The sequence below is a fragment of the Dufourea novaeangliae genome, unplaced genomic scaffold (assembly GCF_001272555.1).
Source record: "Dufourea novaeangliae isolate 0120121106 unplaced genomic scaffold, ASM127255v1 scaffold89, whole genome shotgun sequence".
NCBI lineage: Eukaryota > Metazoa > Arthropoda > Insecta > Hymenoptera > Halictidae > Dufourea > Dufourea novaeangliae.
Genome location: NW_015373988.1, coordinates 2,453,391 through 2,476,282, shown reverse-complemented (window position 1 = coordinate 2,476,282; position 22,892 = coordinate 2,453,391). Strand labels below are relative to the sequence as shown.

General features: G+C 36.4%; 1 protein-coding gene across 1 annotated transcript in view; it reads left to right on the top strand.

The window, feature by feature from the left end:
- Positions 1 to 22,892, top strand: part of LOC107187606 (peripheral plasma membrane protein CASK) — a 223,929-nt gene that overhangs the window by 184,595 nt on the left and 16,442 nt on the right. The window contains exons 12-14 of the mRNA XM_015575741.1: positions 4,091 to 4,282; positions 4,891 to 5,055; positions 5,821 to 5,889. Of these exons, the coding sequence (XP_015431227.1) occupies positions 4,091 to 4,282; positions 4,891 to 5,055; positions 5,821 to 5,889 (426 nt within the window). The remainder of the gene's footprint in view (positions 1 to 4,090; positions 4,283 to 4,890; positions 5,056 to 5,820; positions 5,890 to 22,892) is intronic.

The following is a 22,892-nucleotide window of genomic DNA, read 5'->3' as shown; positions in this document are numbered from 1 at the left end:
AACAACGTTAATGCCAGTGTGGATAGCTATCGAAACCGACCCCGAAGTTTTCCTGTTTCCAGATGCTATACGTTGAGTGCATCTTGCTGTGCAGCAGCTCGACGCCAGCCTTTTTTGTCAAATGAAATTTCCAGGTCTGACTTAAAAATAATTAATTTCGCGCCTTAGAAATCACTTACCTTCGAAGCTTATTTCAAGAGCTAAGATATAAATGAAGACGGACGATAATGTATGAGGTGCATTTTAACGATTTTCAATCGGTCTTAACTTTTAACCATTCATCAAGATAGAATGGAAGAGTCTCAGAGGCTGTCGATACAGCATAGCTGAAATTAATAATTCTCAAATATTTTATTTGTTTTCATTCAGTTTGTTTATTCGGTAAAATAGTAGCACAGAACTTTTAATTATTTATTATATAATATTTTTTATTATATAATATTATTATTAAAATTTCATAAACATGATTAGCAGTACAGTAAACGTTTTGCATCGTCGAATACACCTTTTTTTTCGTACCAACAGCGATCTAATATTCCGCCGGCTCCCATTTGTCTGCCAGATGAGATTACAAATTTGTTTCTCAATCGGGGGGCCAGGTTAGCTCCCGTTGTTAGTCCCGCTTTTATCCATGTTTTCTCTCGCCCGTTTCACGTGGATTGGTTGCTCTCCAGAATCACGAGAAAATTGCCTCGATATCCCCGTCCGACGGTGGATCTCTGTTCCTCTCTCTCACTCGCGTGTTTCACTTCACACATGCTTTCCTCCGCGAGCAGGATTTACATATAGATTAGGCGTCCGCGGGACACGGGAAATAGAAACGTGGCGGGGCTATCAATGCGAGCCATGTGACGATTTTGGCTCGATTTCAAGTAACAGACACCGGAACGAACGTATCTCGTACACCCCTCGTATTTCCCTCTGTTCCATCTATCTCTGTTGTCTGACAATGAGGGTCTCTCTCTCCTGTATTGTTGGCCCCGAAAAGGACGAGGACAGCCTAACTTATTGTCTGCAATTCTTATCGAATGGATATACTATAGATACTGAACTTTATACGACGATTCGTCTGTAACTGCGTGTCGAATGATACCGTCTAACACCTTTCATAGTAAATTAAAACGACGAAAATGAATATATAAATTATTTATCTGTTCGAGACTTAAATTACTGTTTGTATTTCTTACCGAACTATACTGAACTTTCTGCAACGATTTGTCTGTAACTGCGTCGAATGCAACCGTCTGACCCCGTTTATGGGAAATTAAAATAACGAAATTTTATATAGGGTGTAAGAAATATGTTGGAGGACCCGGAATATTTTAAAATTTAATTATAAATATGATATACAGGGTGTCATGTAACTTGTGATACAAGCAGATAAGGGGTGATTCTAGTTGAAAATATCGAATAAAATTTATCTTCTCTGTAGACAACAGGGGAAAAATCTTCAGGCCACTGAAATGAATTTGAGTCTGTAGGAATTAATATCACCGTCACTACGTTCGCGTATCTTTATCGTAGTATTTTTTTCTATTTCAAATAATTTATCCCCGAGTCTGAAACACTCGACCCGCAACCACGGCAGGAATTGAAACGATCGTTTCAGCATCAACAACGCTCTTCAGACACTGGCACCGTTCCAACGAATTATTCCGACACTTTGCAACGGGTTCCACGCGACATGCCGTATCGTGTGTCACCGCAACACGAACAGTCGCCACTTTTCTACCGGTTCGTCTTCCGTTGTCGAGTCAACCGACGTGACTTTTCCGTCATTAGGGGGGAGGGCTTGAAAAGGGCTTACAAGCCACTGTACGTGTCGACGACCAAGCCAGAGAAATCGACGGAAGAACGCCGGTCGTTTCCTCTTCTTTACCGCCTTTGATATTTGTCGATTAATCCGTTACGGTCCTAGTTCCTGATCAGAACCCAATTCCAGATCATTTTAGTATACATATAGACACCATATGATAAGTTCACTATGATACAATTTTTTTCCAAAAAATTATTAGGTAATTATTAACTGTTTTGAAATTCGTACGTAAAATTTGATACCTTAAAGTAAGATACAGATACATGGTTTATGAGGTGATCAGGAATTGCTCCCTTCGCATTTCTTATTTTAAAATTTAAAGTATAATTTAATTATTATTATTTTTGCACTTTTGTTAGTACCAAATTAAGGATAAAACATGGGCTTATTGTAAGAGATTCAAAACTTTTGAATGGTAGCCCAGAAGATATCGACTCTCAATCGCAACTTTAATTAATGAACATATCGACAGTTTAGTTTTTCTGTAATAACAGGCTGGAATTCGTCGATATGGAACGAAATTTAAGATTAACACGTTCAGATCTGTAAACGTGAACCCACGAAATTGACATGAGCTGTTCATGACAGTAAAAATTTTATTTCTATTCTACAAATATGTTTTGCCACACGTATGATATATCTACATGGTCTGGTTTTAAAATGACTGATAAATTAATCTTGCGGTCGATATTCACTGTCATGGTCTCACGTGCGATTGGCAGATATTTCAAGACAAAATTATCTTGACCCACAAATCGATCATAGAACAATGGACACACTAATTATCAATAGACATATAATTATATAACTTCTATAATATCAGCGAAAACTATAATATTATAATATATAAAAGTTAACTATTCTTTACACGCATATTTATTACAGATTTTCGTATGTATGCTTCTTCTACTGTACCAGAACTAGGCAAATTTTATTTTCAATACTATTATTTAAAAATGAAAATATTATCAATTCATTTGAAATAATAGCAATTTCAAATAATAAATTATTTCGTTATTTCTATATGTCAAATTTTACAAAAGAAATAATACTCAAAATAATACGCAACGAAAAGATTTTATTTCAAGAAATCTTTACAGCAATTTGCTTTAAGCAGAACTCCCTCTTCAAAAAGCTCATCCGTAAGAGATTATTGCTTTAGTTCATCTAATATTGTCACGAAAGAAAATAATAATCGTTCCACTGGTGTAGAAGATGGAAGAGGGATGTTACTCTTCAGAAAAATATCGATAAACCAAACTCAGACCTAATCACCTGATATAATTTGGAAGATGAATTCTACAATAATTTCTAAGAATGATTACCAATAATTAGAAGAAAAAAAATAACATATTGCATGAAATAATATTTCGAATAATATCATGTCAGAAGTGCCCAGGTATGTCCTACTGCTGTTCGAAGCCTATCTGACATTTTTAATGGGGTATTATAGGGGCTGGCGATGAAGTACATCAAACACCGCGTGAATTCGTCTGTATAATTGAAGTAGTTCGCGGAAGTTTGCGGTTTGATACGTGTCTAGGCAGGAGTTGGAACTTGGAACACCAAGGCCAAGATTCAACCACAAATTCGAACGTCCTGTGCAAATAGCTTGTTTCTAGCGGCAGAGGGCCCCGGCTATATGTCGCAATCAAGGAAGCACTTTGATGAAATGTGCCATTACCAATGTTTGCTCGAAGAATTGAGGGACTCGCGAAACTTGAGAAACTGAGAGATGAACACCGATTACGAAACGTGACACTGCTTGAGATTATACGAACGTATACCTGGGCTATTCAAATACTACATAGGAAATGGATATTTTTGTATAAGACAAATTTTATTTATTGATAAACTTTAATAACATAGTTGATTTAATCAGATTTAGCGACTGTTACGAAGAAAGAATTAATTTCTGTTTCCAACATTATCGAAATACCACAACGATGAACATTTAATATTAAATAGCGGATGCACCATTAAATGAATATTATATATAAAAACGAATAAATTAAATTATTAGAATATGCGAACGATTAAATGTGGATTTCTGTGAATTCCTCGTCTCGTATTCGAACAATTTTCGCGGCACTGTTTGGGAATGTTCTTTTATTTAATATCGTTCATTCACTGGTGAAGTCTGCATATTTTCAAGAAAACGGTTTACATAGAACAAAACGGTTTTATTTTAAGAACTATTTTATATAATACGTAATTTTTGTGTAAGTTCACACCATGGTATTAAATTCCCAACGTTGTCGTTTTTTGTTACAGGCGCTTTTGCAGGCGCACGACGTAGCTGGACACGAAGTTTACGGCGAAGAAGCCACCAGGGTAACGCCGCCGCCCCTTCTTCCCTATCTAAACGGAGGCGATGACCTCGAGGGGCAGAACGGTGATCTGGACCTCGAGAATGTGACGCGCGTCAGGCTGGTCCAGTTCCAGAAGAATACCGATGAGCCAATGGTAAGATAAATGGAATATTTGCCAATAAAATTAGTTATAACGAAATCTAGATTTTTTGGTACATACATATCAAATTATTCATTAAGCAAATTATTATCACTTAAATTCTTAGCACTTCAAAAATTTATTTTTTAGAAAAAAAGCATTTTTCCACATTTTGTTAATGGAAGTTTACAGCTCTTATTGTACCATTAAAAGTTTGGTTTGAAACATTTTTTTGCTATCTCTTGTACTGTAAGAGTTATACGCGAAAAAATACGAATGCATATTTGACTTTGCGGGTTAGGTTTCACACAATTACAGGTGTGTCAAAAAAGACTCTTGTCTTGAATCACTCTATAAACCCACGAAGTTTTATTCCAATCCCTGTGTCAGCGTTCGCGGTTTCCCCTATTAAATGTAAAGTGAAATTCCTGTTATCGTTATACAAATAAGTGATTTCGATTTCAACACATTTCTTATTGTCGGTTTTATATGTAATTATATTTTTAAGATGTTTCTTAGCTCGTTCGCAGTTATTATACTCTATAAAAGCACGTCGTGAAAGTGCTATAATTCGACAGTTATCGGTTCAGCGAGGATGTAAAAGTGGTAACGCTTGTTCGCAGGGAATCACTCTAAAAATGAACGAAGACGGCAAATGCGTGGTAGCACGAATAATGCACGGTGGCATGATACACCGACAAGCGACACTGCACGTCGGTGACGAAATCCGAGAAATTAACGGGATACCTGTGGCCAATCAATCTGTCAATGCGTTGCAAAAAATACTCGTAAGTGAATTTAATTTTACGATGATTAAATACGATATTTAATTACACACGTGAAATTTTGAATATACGTGCCTAGCCTACGTACTGTTTCACCCTTTCGTGACCAGATTCGATTATTTTCATAACAATTGCTTACTTATTTACCTATCATCGTGTATCTGATGGATACAGTATTCGGATAATTTTTTGTTTCCTCTCAAGCTTTCGTATTTTTTTAAATATATTACGTGGGACGTATTTGTCCCACTGAATCCTGGGTATTGTGAATAGGGAAATGGGTTTTCGAAGAAACAATTTTTTACAACAAATATTTCTTATTGAAACTATTGTTAAAACTTACTTCTTATAGAATCTTTCGAGAAGATGACATATAATAATGTGACTTTCATGTGACTTTGAGTACGAAAAATCCACAAATATATGAGTAGATTTAAATAATAAAATTACTACAATAGAGGGATTAATGCAAAAATGTATCGAAGTTGATGGACGTCACTTTGACCATTTATTAAAATAAATTTTTCACGAATCAGAAACAAGTGAGATACTAAAGGTGCTCATTGTTAGGTGGGACACCCTGTATATCGCATTGGTCACGAAACGAACAACCTGATATATGTCACATACAGTTCCAGTACTTTAGTCCCGCTGGTCACGGAAGGGTTAACGGCTTCTAATGAAATATTCAAATGGGTACAACGTCCAATAGAAAATTCGATCGGAACGTTTTTTCGGCTAACGGTTTCGTCCACGATTCTGTTGCAGCGCGAAGCACGTGGATCGGTGACCTTCAAAATCGTGCCATCTTACAGGAGCGCGCCGCCACCCTGTGAGGTACAAGTAAGCCCTAAAACCCAAACCCAACCCCAACACCTCACCACAATAATTAAACCGACACCACCACCCCCGTCGGTGTCCACGAGCACCAGCTCGCAGGACACTGTCGCGACTAAACCCGGGAAATCCGTGAAACCCTCCACGACGGCCACGTCTAGCAAGGAGAAGAGTAAGTCGAAAACCGCCAAAAACAAAAGCTCTGCATCTTCGACCGAGAGCACGCCGAGACGGCGGCTGAATCCCCTGTCGGCACTCAGGTCGCGGAAATCTTAGACGATAGGCACCTCCGATAGGTGGTCGATATATCGCTGATAGTTCTCCTGGCGCCAGTTTACGTAGAAATTAGAAATTAATCTGTTGAACGGGCTCTATCGATTTCCCCTCTTGCCTTCGGACGGTTTTACACGATCGCTGTGGTCGACGTGTTTTTCCCTTTTAGGAAAGTATAGCCAGTTTCGAGGTTTATAAATAATTTATACTGATTCAGACTTTTTTTAATGATAGTACGTAGAAGTCTTCTGTTTGTACTGGTGATCTGAACGATCTACCAGTTTTGGAGAATTTAATGGTTATTCTGAAGGGAAGAATTGATTCTGAATAGATGTAGTATTGTTGTTGTTTAAGCATGATGTTTGGTAGTTGTTGTATCGGAAATGTACGAATTTTTTGTGAAAGTTTCTGTAGCTTTAGGGGTATTTAATGAATTCTTCGTATACCAGATTTTAATATACAGGGTGTCCCAAAATAGTTGGAAGTCTTTGAAAGAGGTGATTCCCGGGGTGATTTGAAACAATTAGCGAAAATATTCTCCGAGGTTTTGTTAACGAGATATTAACGAAAAACCCCGACCAATCAGTGCGCGAGTCTGCCGCAATGGGGGTTTTTCGTTAATAACTCGTTAACGAAGCCTCGGAGAACTTATTCGTTAAGGAAAAAGTTGTTTCAAATCACCCCACGAATCCCCCTTCCAAGAACTTACAACTATTTCAGGACACCCTGTATACACGGAGTTAACGTTTCAATTATTGAAGGTGCGGAATAATCGTTCGGTTTAAAAGGAAAAGTATATTAGACATAATATTTTTATGAATTCATTACTTCCAAAGTATAACATTTTATAGTAAAATCACGTATGTTTTTTATTACTAATATTTTACTACGTATACACGAATATTGAAAAAAACTGTCGAAATTTTAAATAGCAATATTGATGTTTCGAACACACAATAACTATAATACTGTAGGGAGAAACTGTGAACTAAAACTTACAAAGATTTCATCGTATTTTTTGTACGTAGAAGCTTTGTAGTGTTTTTTTATTTGTACAACATTTAGAAGAAATTTTAAATAGATGGCCTAATATCTACAAATTCTCTTTATATCGAATATTTTTCATATTTTTAATACGTTCGCGTGTATCATATAGTGATACATTTTTTTTTATCAGAAATGCTGGAAATCTTCAGAGGAAAAGAATTCCAACATTCGAGATATTAGAAAAAAACATTTTCAAATTCTATTGAATATCTGACGAATGAATTATATAACATAATTATTCATACATTACATATATAAAAAAGTTGTAGGTCACAGTTAATCAGTTGCATTAAAATATTTACAAACTATGATATTACAAACCTGGTGAATTACATTACAGGGCTGTGAAAAATGACTTTTTATTTTCGATTCAATTGTGACATGAATAATGCTCCTATTTTTATATCTTATTTCATGTAAATATAATTCGTATATCAATATATCTTGTACCTAATACTCAGTTTGCTTACACTATATTTATGTTTAAGATTAGGTAAAATCATAGTTATTTAGAAATTGAAAGGCATAAACTGTAGTTTAAGAATTCAACTAAGGAATATCTTAGAAGGACACCAGAAAATCCTTTAGGCCTCCATTTATAAAAGGGCATTAATGTCACTATATAGCTCTGACAGTATTTTTCCTATCTTCAAGCACCGCGAAATAAAATTGTAGGTTTCGTAGATACAGTTATTGTTCCATAAGCTATTGAAATACTATTGAGATCATTATGATCGTAAAAATTGTTCAGCCTCAGACTTTCGGCTGTGCCTACTGATATTCTCCTTGAATTCATAATTCGTTCGTGTCTCCTTAATTCCATTTAATCAGAATAAACAGTGCACTACTTCAGTATATAATTTAAAATAATTTAAGATCATTTAATCTTGCTCTACAACTTCCTGCACCTATGATTATTTGATCTCTGTCCAATTACCTCGAATATTCTGTATATTACGAGATGTGCTCTGAGTACATTACGTAATGTAACCTTAGATCAGATAGAAAATTCAATTTCAGCTAATTTCTGTTAAACATTCATTTGGGAATTCCCCTTTCCATAAATACAGATTTGATTAACTCCGATTAATTCATATTCTACGGTTATCTGCCATAATTCCATACTCTTCCTTGTTTCATTAATCGACTTCATTCGAGTTTTAGGATCATTTTTGCTAATCACTATATCTTACAGCAGAATTAAATATATTTAAATGAATTTAAATGAATTCATAGATAATATTCTTATTCAACCATTCACTGACTTTTAAGAATCTATAAATATTTATTTCACACATCCACTCTTTGGGATTGTAACCGAGAACAATTTAAACAGAATTAGATTTGAACTTAGAACTTTCTCCTAATAGTTCGTAATTTATACATGGTTCCACGCGAAGTTTCGGAAGCTTCAACATAGCTAGATGCGATTCGTATAGTGGGGCTCACCGTGTGTACTTTGTGCACCAGAGGCTCGCCGTTTCGATTCAACGTCGAGTATATCCGGTGTTACGATATAACGTAGTTAAACAATTAGATAGTGTCCCCTGGTGTCAATGGCTGAACTTGCGAGTACACACACACACACACACACTTCGAGTTCGAAATTTAAGGTCAAAGTTTTGATTGGAAAATCTACCCTGTTACGATTTGTAGCCTCAACCACCGTGTACTTTTACGTTTGGAATTTATGTTTCGTCAGAATATTTTCATTACTAAAGATGCCAAAAACCTATTGAGATTGTTATTAATTAAAATAGTTAAGTAATTATACTGATCGTTCCATGTGATCTTTAATGAAATTAACACCAGCGACACGAAATATGTATTACAAATAGAACTATATTACTAATTGAGTGTTCTTCAATTCAATATTCAAAAAAAACATAGAAAAAAGTTGTAGGAATTATAATAAATTATAGTCTTCTCTAAAATATGAAATTTCAAATGGTATAATGTGTTCAATATGAAATATACATCTTTTCTAGTCATGACTCTTGTGATAAACTTGTACTATAAAACTTTCTAAGATCCTCTCTTGATATTGTTTACTTCATTAATTTTTGCTTATGTAGTATCGTTCTTCGAGCAGCACTTTCAAATATTTCTACGATAGTAGACAATACTAGTGTAGATTTAAATTAATGTAACAGTTAAATAATACAAAAATTAGTTAAACTGTGTTTAATTGTGTTTTAGAAGATTAAATGTAGTATTAGATGTCGTATAGAGGTGTTGTAAAACAAATAGAACTAGGACTTATAGGACAATAGTTTTCTGAGATTACCTAATTAGATAATAAAATATCTTAGATGATAGAATCATACAGGTTGCTTATAAACGTAGAATGATACAATAGTAATAGTGAACGAAATTTCGTGATATTACTTAATTGCTTAGATTGCAAGTTTCAAGTTCAGATATAAATGTTGGGTCGAAATGGATAAGATTTCTAGTTGTTGTCGCCAGTATATACATATATTCATACTCTATATTCACTTACTATAGACTTTAACAGTTCTATCGTCTTCTAATAAGCTGTTATACAAAGCTTCGTAGGAAAAGTATAAAATACTCTAGGGACTCTTTAGGCAAGCCAAACGAAATGAATCCCTGTCGAAAACCCTTTTCCGTCCAAGAAATTGTGTAGGAACTCGAAACAAACGATAACTTGGCGCCAGGATATTAAACAGAGTGTAATTATTATAGCGCGATCTCAAATTCTTTTCTCGATCTACATATTTTCTTCCTAGCGATTCTAGTAGAAATAATACCATGGTGATGTAACAATACGTAATAACTAATAATTCACGAAAAATGAAATTACTGAAGAACCTCTGCAATCCGAATTCATGAAGAACTATAACGATGTGCGCTCTTTTTTCATAGAAAAGAAAATTTTATTATGCCAAAGATATATTGTTTTATACGATATCTATAATGTAACCTTAATCACTTTTTTCTAACTATTTTGTCGTTTTTAACAAGTTGTTTAGCTGACTTAATCTTTTGATAGAACTTCCTTTAAAAGCAAGTGAAATCATTATTTAGCTATGCTTCCAAGATTCTTTATGAAAACATTTTTATTAAATAATGATTGTAGTAATTTCTTAAATGCTATACTAATATGATATTCTATTCAGTTCACTATAATTCATTTATTGATCACGTCCACCGTCAATTTCCTACTAAAATGTTGCGATTAGAATAATATTGACTCTATAAACAAATGTGTATAAACCAATATACGCTCAGTGCGAGTTATAGAAACTTCGAATGGCATACTGTTTGGACAAATTCACACAACAGAGGTTCATACAACGGAATTTCGACTATACTTTGGATCGAGTCTCGTAATTTCATTACCATCAGGACTGTCTCTAGGTTTCAATGTCCCTTAAACATCGACGAGCGAAACGAATAAATGTGAATTTCATGATTCAATAAGCCTTTAAGGAACGGATGGCGACTTCATCGAATTCCGATGTCGAAGAAATTGAATTAGTTAAAAGAACCGAAAGTAGGTCGGTGCACGGATAGGTTATCCAAAAGGTTGCCCTACCCATCCCTTACAATTTCGACGTCCCGCAGATGAATTGAATTTCAATGTCGAAAGATGAACGTTCCATCGATCCCAAAAATGACATTCAACAGATTGAGTACCAATTAGATGCTTACGTATTGAAATATCGATTCCAGTTCTCGTTAAAAAAAAACCTTGGAGCAGTGAAATATAGGCTTTCTCTGTAATACTGTGTATTAATGATTTCCAAACGGTTAAAATCGAAATCAACGATGCCAGTTTCGAATAACTATATCGTACTGTGTCTGCAACAATATTTCAGGCGATATAACAATTTCGACATAATTTACGGTTCTTCCAAAACCCAATATTTTCCGTCTTCTTAAACGACATAGAAAATCTACGTACTCGAAGGTTCGTTGAATGCAGAGCTGATTGTTATCGAAGTGTTTTATATAAAGTGTACACAATGTCTGGGAGTGTTTCAATGTATAATAAATCGTGTTAACGTAAGCGACAGAGCCAATGAACAACGCGAATGAAAATTCGGAACGAAAGACAAGCAATTTTCGGGCTTCGCTTGTTAACGTCCAACTGGTTCCAGAGAACAATTCTGTGTACGTTCATTATACAAATAATACTATAGATTCATTGAAAAAGAAACATGTAAATAGAACGCAGAGCAAGACGTGTGGAATGTTTAAAATCAAGCCAGTCCAGGAGTTATTTCGACCGTTTTTTGATTTCTAAATGAAAATTTGTCACTGACCAGCTGACAGACGCTTTTTTTTTTCGTGCAATAAACGTCGCATCCGATAGAGAAGATTCATGTTTCCGTTTAGCAAAGTCCGTCTATATTTCACTTTTATTTTGAAGTGTGCTCGATACTCAATTAAACGGAGCCAGTGGAAGAAGGTTTTCACGTTTTCCCCGGCAATATACACGTGCACACATACACCTACATACACACACATACATTGATCGCGAGATATTACACTACCCGAGCAAACACAAGAAATAATTTATTTACTGTTTCACGTACCGAAGAGAGAAATATCCCGATTTAAAATCATTGTGTCATGTTTTAATATATCGGATAACTTACTTTCAGTTTCGTGTTCTTTCTCTGTACATGAACCGGTAACGCTTATAAAAGAATCCAAATTATACAACTTTTATTTCCAGCTTAATACTGATGTTATTTCAGAATACTATACATATATATTTTTGTGTTAAGACACACGTGCCTCACACGTGCCCACGCTGGGCACAATGTAATTAACGAAAATTATGTGTATCAAACGTTATTCTGTTGCTACGTGTGACAGTTCGCGATGCAGAACGTACGCTTCAAGCAGCTTGAAAAGTCGATCCTTAATACGGTAATGCGCTTTATTCGTGCCAATTGTTTATTCACGGAATTGCACGAAGTTATTCTGTCACTGTGAATGTTACCAGTCGACGTGTATATTTACTGTATTCCAATTATAACGTACAATTGTAAAATCGTAAATGATTATTTACAGTATATAGTTGCTTTATTAAATAAGATCGTTTTAATACATACTGGCTTCTATTCTTGGAGCAATTTTTTCTCGACTTACTTATTCTTCTTTGATAACACATATTTTTAATAGTTAATTAATAATTTTGAAAAATGATAATTAAAAAATTTGAATTGGATCACGTAATGTATGCTTAATTATGCCTCAATATTGGATATTTCAACTATTTTTTCCATCTGTTTCACGCGGGTTCTGCGTCGATCGATTCGCACGTGGCAACAGGGAATAGCATATTTCGTTTTCAACATTTATTTATAACGTAAGATGTACAAGTTGTCGAAATTTAATCACACGAATCTATAGTTTTCGATTACGATAAAGTACGAAGGTGCAACGTGACAGATTTTGCAAATTATGATTTGTCGTATTCTTTTCGTTCTTCGTCGATAGCCTTGCGATTGTTGGTCCGCAAAGTACAGAAGAATATTATTTTACGGTGCCGTTTAATGAAATTCGAAGAAAATCGTTAATTGGTTGTCCAACCACACGGAATTTCGGGTAATCCGAATGAATTTCTCGCGTATGGAAATGTTACTCGATTTCAATCGGATATTTTTCATTTACATCTGTTCCTATATGTATGATGTTAAAATGTATATACATAATTCGGTGCAATTTATACATTATTCGAATTTTTAAACGCACAAACATGAACACACAAATACGATGTCTCCTGTATCCCTATTTCCGCTTCACGTATTGCGTATGTTTATACACATGTATGTATATATACATTTACATAGATCATATTCGTTGTTTAATGTAATTATTTTGAGTAGCATGGGAAAAGGTGATTTTGTGATAACAAAATTTATGGGGGCCGGATAATTTTCGTTTGAATTTTTCGAATTTTACTGCAATGTAAAGTCGATGCTGGGTGAATGAATATTCATTGTTTAGTCATTTCTGAGAACATTCTAGTGATGAAAGTCTAAACATTCATTTCATTTATAAAATTATGTTTTTATTATACCGTTGTCTTTCTATTTAACCGGTTGATTTTTAAAAAATATTACTAGTTGAATCTAGGGGTTAATTGATTTCATCCATAAACACAAAATTATTTTTTATGATACCTGGCATCGAATCATTATCTCGTAAGGTACTCCGTGTCAAGTTGATCGTCTATGTGCCTCATAGCTTTCTTTTAATTCCATTTTAAATTTACAGCATTTATTGTTCATTACGAAAAGTAATTTGTACAAAAATTTAGCCGTCTCTTTTTATATATTTAAATATTGTAATCAAAATTATAATTCTCTATCGAAACAATACCATACGTAGGTATTACGAAGTTAGTTCTGTGTATGTAGTTGAAGAAGTTGTGAAAAATCCTCTAAGTCATTCAAACTCTGACTATTTTTACCATTAAATAGTGCCAACTTTGCCCTTAAAAATATGTTATTTATAAAAAAAAATAAAGAATCAATAGGTTAAAATTTTGTATAAATTATACTTGCAGGATAACATAAATGCAATTTTGGGGATCTTCGACGTATTATGTCAATCGACGTATCATTTAAAATAGTTAAATGATATTGTGCATAGTTAATGATATTTAACATGGTTAAATGATATTTTCATTTTATAAGAAGTATAAAAACAAGCTGTAATGTATCTAGTAATACAATCTATCGGGATATAATTGCTTATCCAAAAGTAAGTCAAAACGTACAAACCTAAAATCTCTTCACACAAGCCTGCGATTAAATCATTTATTGATAAAGCATCATATATTATTTTCTAGGTCTCTCATGCAGCTACATTAAGTACATTTCGATGGGTTGCAAAGTAAATAACATTTACCAAAGCATTTCAGTACACGTTCATTTGCTTTGTTAATTAATAGACTCAACAATCTATCACTTAACAAAGTCACTCTATCCTTTGCATAGAATAGTACATTCAAATTTTCTTCATAAACACACTACAATTTTCACACCGAAAAATAATCGTTCATGAAAACCAAGTAACGCTTTGATTGCCACGTCACCCAAATATGGGTGATACGTACATTGCAAAGCAGCTGAATTATTTAACATCGTTATGAAATTTTTGCATAATATTAAGATCGTAGTATAATTTAAAACACGACCAACAGCCTCTATTAGCTACACGCATATATTTTTGACGATTCGTGACTTAAAAAACGAGGTAAAGTGTGTCTGGCTATGTACGGCCATTTTCACTGTGGCAGTCAATGGTTTAACCATGATCTTTAATCTCATTTTCTCCAAACGAAAGCAATGGTTTGTGCGAAGATATTTTACACTACTCGTTTGATTTACTTTGTCGCAAAGAATCACCTCGATTCCCACCTGTTTTCTTCATTTTTTTTTTCTCGGTTTTTCAACCAAATTACGTTGCATCCCCGACAAACACGTATTAAAGTCCAACAAACACACTCACACAAGGACACGATTTAAAAAAACAAAACACACGTACAGGTAGACCCGCACGTTTACGCTCGTTGGCTGCCTCTCAATCGGCCGTGAATTCACGATTCACGTATATTGATTATTACGTATTTGCGTTTTCCCGTCGACGTGAGTTCTGAATCCCACGGTCCGACGAGTTTCGAAGTTTGCGGATTTGTTCTCCGTTTTCCGACGAGTGTCGCGTGGAAAACTGCAGGCGAAACGAGACGAGGGCGCGGCCCAGATCACCCGCCTGCTAGTGGGTAATTAAGTGCGATCCCGTTGATCTGTACCCGGGAGTGAGATTTACAAAACAGACAAAATGGAAGGCAGAGTTCAATAGTCGAGCGGTGTAACAAAACGCTTTGGTCGGCGCTTTCGAGTCCACGGCGCGTTTGCATGTTTCTCTTTCTCTTCCTCTATCTGTAACTCCCTTCAGTTTATCCCTTTCTCTTCCTCCTTTTTTTTATTATATTTCTCTCGGTCTTTCTTTCTTTCTGTCTCTTTTTCTGTCTGATCGTACAAAGAGCATCCCGTTTCACTTGATTCACCTCAAATGCCTCTTTTTGCTGTTTACGATGATGCGATTTTCCGTGGAAGTTACGGCCAACATTAAACGATCACGCATTGCTAGGTAAAAATGCAATACAAAAGAATATGTTGTATTAATAATTATAATCATTGATCGTACAAACTTTTCGTAAGTTTAGATTCCAGATTGAGGTAAAGTGTGTAGTGATCCTTTCGTCGACAGATGAACACCATATACATATATTCTTAGAGCCTGCTGTATCTTCCAATTTAATGATTTTATCAACGTTTTTGGATCATTATTTCTTCTTTACTTTGATTCACATTGTATACAGGTTGTTCGTCATTGCGGTATTAAGGTGTTTCTTTTTTAACGTTTATAATAATCTGAGAAAAAATTTTTATATAGAAACTTGTGCCTTTTTAACGTAAACATAGAATTGCAGAAGAAAGTATAGGAACCTTCATGCAACCCTTTTGTCGCCATTGACAATACCTTGATAACCTTCGTGTCACAATTTTTTATGTTCTTATCTAAAACAGCAAATGGTATATTATTGGAAGGGAAACCTAACAGTTTCGAAAAAATATGAAAATAAAATTATCTATGTTTATCTAATCTGTCAGAATAGAAGATTGCTCAATAACCGTGAATATTTTAGTTGTCTACACAAGGGTTAAACAAGAATGAATATAAAATTGCAGAAACTTAAATTCTGCAACTTTTTATATTATTTAAAACGATTGCTTCTTTGTTTTATATATATTTTTTACGTCTCTCTTCCCATCTGTCTTTTTTTTTTTTGATTATTATTTCGTAACGTCGGGGTTGATCACCATGTACTGATAGACAGTAATTATGCGATCAAATTGCGTAAGGAATGCACCTTTCGTTACAACATGTGTTGGAATGTTGTTTGTTGTTTTTTGTCGTAAAGAAGCTTTTGTTACACCCCTCATTATACCCTCACCTGCATGAAGGATATCTTTGCAAATCGTTGAAGCTTACCTTTTTCTGACCGACACACACATATTCTAGTTCTCTTGCATTGTGGTTTTGGTCGGTGCATTATTGCCGCGCAGCATCCATCCGGACGTTGATCGATCGAACGATTCGACCACGAATTGATCGAGACACACATGGACGATTTTGGACCCTTTAGAATCATGTTCATCACCTGCACGTCGCGATGCATACTCGAATCGGTGACTCAATTGACTTTTTTTTGTTTTTTAAGGATAACCGTTCCATACTATGATCCTTCACCATTATTATTGAACGAAGATTCTTAAATTTACAACATATTGCAGAGTATAAAAAGGATTCCATAGAACAATCAACCGATACAAACATGAAAATGAAAATTTATGAAAATTAAATTATTATATAAATTAGTATTCTAAGTCATAAACTTTTTACTGAATATCTTTAATGATTTTTAAATTCTAATATTTCAACGCAATAGACGTCATAAATAGCATTCACTAAAATTGCACTAATCTTCGATAATTATTATTAAATTAATTTAATGATTACATTTAATACAAAATGAATTTAATAATTATTATAGAAGGTTAGTGGAATTAAAGTGAATGCCATTTAAATTGATTTAATAATAATTATAATTGATGAGTAGAGTAAGAAAAGGATTGGGGTTCATTTTTTTGTCAAATTTATTTTTGTATTTAATAATGCGAAAAAAGGGATTGAAGGTTTCAAGTTATTGCTATCTGAACGATAACAGTACCGAGGAAAAACATGAGGGTACCAGTCTTTGTATGTCGTTTTATTACATTAAATGAACACCCGTTCTTTTGCCCCTATACTCTTCAATTGTGAATGGAGGAATGGTTTGACATAGTCGAAACGGAAAGTTCAATTGAATACCCAATCACTGATTCGGACGATTTCGCCAGCCATTCAGTAGCGCAATGTCATTTTCTCTCGCCAAAACTCGATCGTAGAAGTGTCCCTCCCGTTCAATCCGTAAATCATGCGATGGCGCATCTGGTCACGGTCATCACGCAATTCTAGACATCGATTCTCTACGTACCAAGTATGCAGTCGTCTGTGCAAATATTTCTGAACATGCAGCTGAGGGTAGCAAAAGTACGATGAATTTTAAGCTCTTTTGTGTGTTCGCACTGATTAAGTTTCCCAATGTCCACACGTTAAATACGTTCTCAGGGAGTTCTCGACCAGTCGCGTTTTCACGTGGACGCAACAACGACGATCGCTGTAACGATTTATTGTTAATGTAACAAAACGTTTCACTTCCAATTCGTACCTGAAACACAGACGTCGATCGTGTTCACGCGACACGTAAATCGAAAGCTGTGTCGGTGTTCAGTAATCGTGACACGGACTTCTTTAGCCGTCGCGTGGATCAGTGGTTCCTTGCAATTTTTTCGTTTCAATGTTAATTTACAGAAACGAGGAATTCATGTACCGTGGATTTCAGTAACCTGTACTTTCTGGTCTTTTTCTTAGAGGTTCATCGTTGTTTTAGCGATATACTGTAAATATCGATTGTTTGGGAATTATTTCATTTCTAACCAGCTTTCAGTTCTTGAGCGTGAAACACCTAAACTGTTACAAGAAATATTGAAAGTATTCTTTATAGTAAAGTCGCGTTAACTGCGCGAAAGTCGGGACCGCATGCGCGCAGTAAGTGTGGACGGTTGACATTTCAATCCTTCGTAAATTTCGAGCCGAACCTCGGTAGCTTGCCTTTGGAAATGAGGAAGAAAGAATAGCTAAGAGTCGAGGCAGCTGAAAATTCCATTAGTGTTGTCTCACCGACACGCTAGCGTTTAATCTTTTTTGATCAAGGGATTAAAGGGGATCCCCTTAGTGGTGGAGATAACGCGTGGAAAGTTAACGTAGAGGCTTTTCCGCGCAGTTAAAGCGACTTTACTGTATTTGATAGTGTTTAGTGTACGATATTTATAGTTCAACATGTATTGTTACACTTGGAACAGATGGAAAGTACATTATGTGGAAGGAAACGTATAATTCCACACCATAAAATATTATATAGTATATTATTGTCAGATTGTTTATTATTGTTAAACATATGGCAAATTAATTCTGAATAAAATTATGAAAATTCACGTGTAAAACCTAGAATAACATTGAGAATAATTATTAGTTAGTAATAAGTGTAGGAAAAAATGCAAATATTTTCTGTATAATCATCTATATCAGAATACAAAATTTGGAAAATGTTAGTCTTTATATAAGATGAAATTTCGATCATAAGAACTAAAAGCTGGTTCATATTCTTACGCTAACAAACTGACTGAAAATAAATCAGAAATGTTGGTTTACTGAAGTTCCCTCGCATCACACATAATTTTCTGCATAAGTGTCACGTTTACGATTCGGTTTGTACATAGTCTATACTTGTATATAGCTTTCTGCCGTTTTATTCAATGGTTCCACGTCCCGTTTCATTAAGCAACACGTAGAAAATTCGCAGTTCGTGACAAACAGTGAGACCGTGACTCCATGAAAACTATCACCACTTTCTCACTACGTATCTGCTAGTGTTTAGTAAAAGCGTGTATAGATTTTGTAAGGGCGTTGTAAAATGTGTCGAAGAGAAGTATATATGGATGTTACACGAACTTCAAAGATTTATCGATATATTATATATATACACACACATACATATATATGTAAGTAGAAGTGCTGATGTAATGGATTCTGGTATGTGCGATTAATCTTACATTGATTCATAACGACTCTACTACACTGAACTTCGACGATGGAAAACCAGAATTGCACAAAACAGGCATAACTCTAGAAAAATAAATCTCAAAAAATTAGAAATCCAATTACACATTCATATAACCTGAACAAAATATATAAACTCAGTAATTAACTCGATGTACAGAATCACAAAATCCTTGGACTTAAACGTAAATTCAACTCCGCCATGTTTGATCGTTCCTGTTTTGTGCGATGAACACTTACACTACGTTCACCTCTTATCAAGCCACAGTTTATCGATGCATCACAATAACAAACATATTTTTACGATCCCCCCCCCCCCCCCCAAAGCTCCAGTAAAGAGCATCAACGGTGGTGGACTCACGCTGGGCCGTTCCAGCGAGAGAACGTAAGTGGTCCCCCCCCCCCTTCCGGTCCTTCAACTGGACGTACGTCGTCATATAACAATAAGAAATAAATTGTACCGCACGTTGTATCCGGGAAGAGTGATCTTTCTCTGTCACGTGCGTGTGTGTGTATGTATATATAGTGCTCGCACACGCGCAAACGCAGATGACACGTGTCTACTACGGCGGAATTACGAAAACGAACGACGGCGGTTATTATTGGCGGCGGCACATTGTACGAAGATATAATAAAGCACGAACTGCTGGATTACTACCATGATTCGTCGCACATCACCTCCAACGTGTGATTTCTCTTCTCTCTTGTTTTGTCGTAGAAAATACGCCGACGACGAACAACAACAACACAACAACCACGTCTCTACATGTGTGGATTCCGAGTTCACGTTCACGCACGTACATGTATACCCGACGATATTTCACTCGTGTTATTCGTTCCTGTTGCACCGAACTACCGTCCATTTTGTCCCCAGTTTACGGCAACTGTTCGCCGTGTAACACACGATCCGCGATACTAATAGTCTAAAAAGACGACGAAAAGTCTACGACCGCAGTTATTATTTCATCGATCGATCTAAACCAGTGCTGTTCAGCTCAACATTTCCTGGGCACAGTTACAGCGGAGTAGGGACCAACGGTTGTGACAGGAGTACAGTAAATTCACGATAATTGCTCGCATTTGGGGCTCTAGAGGCTCGCAATTCTAGAAACGCGCAGTTATCGAGGGCTAGTCGGATGCGGGATCTTCTCGTAACTCGGTCAAGGCACTAATTATTGGCTACGGAAGAGGACAGAGAGTGGGGTGCGTGTGTCTAAGTGATGCGTGTAAGTAAGCAACATACCTAACGCGTATTTATCCAGCAAGCAGTTATCGCGAGTTTAATTCCCAAGAGGTATTTATCCAGCGGGCTGTTATCGTGAGTTTACCGTATACAGTGCGTCTGGTTTAAGTAAGACGGGTTAAATATTTCGTAAGAATGTAACAATATAAAGGAATTGTTCGAACAAAAGTTTTTTAATACAGAGGGGCACAGTATTTTGTTTACGCTGTATTCTTTTGGTATCTTGTACAAAAAATTGTTTCAGAACAATCAAAAACCGGTAGTTAGGTTTTCAGACTATTTAAAACATTTTTTAAAATATATTTTTTTTATAATAATTTTTCCAATATTTGCATGTCATTTAAAGAAGTTTCGTAATACCGATCGGCAATAAATCTTCCAGATATTGTCACTGAAGTGATAAAGTAGGCGTCTACTATAGTAGATAAATGCAGCTAGTGGGTTAAATAATATGCCATATCTTGTTATGTATAATGTGATAGCGTTTTTTGAGACTAATTCAACGAGGTACAACATGATGTACTTTCCCTTATGTATGTTCGAAACAAAGTTCTTGTGATGGGCGGTAACTACTACATTGATACACGCCATTGCCCGGGAGGGCGTGGCCTATTGCCCGCCGATTTGTGTATTTCCCGTACGGGCAACTGCTGAACAGCACTGCTCTACACGTTCTTTGATATCTCATTTCTTTTTCCACGATCAATCCTCTCGTTCGAATTGAATGTATCCACTCTTGAAACGGTTATAGCATCGTGCCGTAAACTTGCCCAGTAATCATTCGTCGTTCCCAGCACACGATGATCCTTTGTAAACTGCCCAACTCCCCCACACGTTGTTACAGTATGCGTGAATCCAATTAAAATAATCGTCACGTTTCTATGTTCTCCAAACACGTCGTTACCCTATGATAAAATTTAGCACCACCTAGCCCCGACGGGTATGAGCAACTTTGACCCTTGTATGGGGACGACTCTATGGAACATACCGCGAGATCCTAGAAACGATCGAAATACGTCAACTATATATAGTCTTGGAAATGGAAAATCTTACGAGCGTCTTGAAATCTTGTTTAAATTCACTATGTGCTTATTGTACGGCTTACCCTGTAGCTTGTTTACACTCGAAAAATTTGCCATTTCCACGTCGCCAAATGGAATCGAGACGCAAAGAACGCAGCGCGTCACGATCTCTCCTGACGCGATTCTGCGTCCGTTTTAAGCAATTTGCGAGACGTCGCCGGTCCCGAGAGTTCCGTTGCCATAACAGGAAACCTTCTAGTCCGACGATTCGACTAGAGTGCCAGTGTCCCGATGGAAATCGAGCAGGGAACCCAGCCAGCGTGAGCAGCAGTCAGTCCACCAGACGAGTTGTCGATAGTGTGCAGTACCTGCTAATGTCACTGTGTAGAAAATAATCGTCTCCCTTCACTCGGAATATATATGTCCATTGTTTGCCCACACCTAAACGGCCCAACCGTTCCTATTCTCCCCGTTCCCACATGCGTCCCCATAGCTCTGTTTTCAACAAAGTAGAAGATAGCTTCCAAAGCACGCGGGGAGCAATTCGATCATTATTTCCAATGCACTGTCCGTTGAAACGCTATATGAGACCGGGACCTATTCGCGGTGACTTTTCCGGAACAGTGCGGCCCGAACCATTGATTCCAACTGATTCTGGTGATTGAAGAATATCCTAGTGATTTAAGAGTCCTCTAGCGATTCAAGAATCCTAGTGATTCCTCGACGGGCCAGTTTCATGACTGTCGATCCTTTTACGAACAAAAACGCTTCTCGATAGGTACGTAGACGGAAGGATGGATCCCTTTATGAAACTGGTCAGCAGAAATGAACACAAATGTGTCTGTTTACGCTTCACTGTCACCCCTGTACACGAACACCAGCCGTTTAATGTCTCTCTTTCTGTATCTCCTTGCCTAGAAGTATCTATATGTGGATGGTAGAGATTGTTCTGTTAGACGTTTGATCTTGTATAGTCTGTACCATATGTCTGCGAGGTGGATCGCCACTAAAGGCCGCACTGTATCGTTCAAAGGTCCGTGCGAAGACCAGCTGAAAAGAGATGATATCGTAATTAGCCCGCCTAATTGTTTGTAGCTCTGAACGTGAGTAAAGCCTGTGACCGTTGCTCGACGCTTGTGAAAACGAAAACAAATATTGCTCGATTGTTTTTTTTTTATGTATTTTTTTCTTTTTTTTTTTTTTTTGTGATCGATACTGTTTTGTCCCGTTCGATATCGTGCTTCCTGCATAATGAAAGTTTCTTACGATCAAGTCCCCGCACGGTTTCACACATTTTCATCTGGCATCATCCTTCATGTTCGACGCGTTCTTGTATCGTGCGTGTTCACCGAAGAAAGTTCGTCGAGCGATTAATCGATGCTCCCTGGCGGAACGACGAAATAGATCGGTGCCCGTTCGGTTTTGGTCCTCCAACTCGCAGCTTGGCGATGTTGTTCTGTAGCTGTCGCGAAGCCAAGTGCCAAAGCGAAGAAAGAGAGGAGATGTAGAAAGGAGAGAGGGCTGCATGTGTCGCACAGCAAAAACGCGCGCGCGCGCGCGCGCCGTGAATCTCGGAAGCGTTGACGCGATGTCCCCGTCGTAGGTGATTCTTTAATCCGTTGATTTTATCGTCGAGAAAGTAA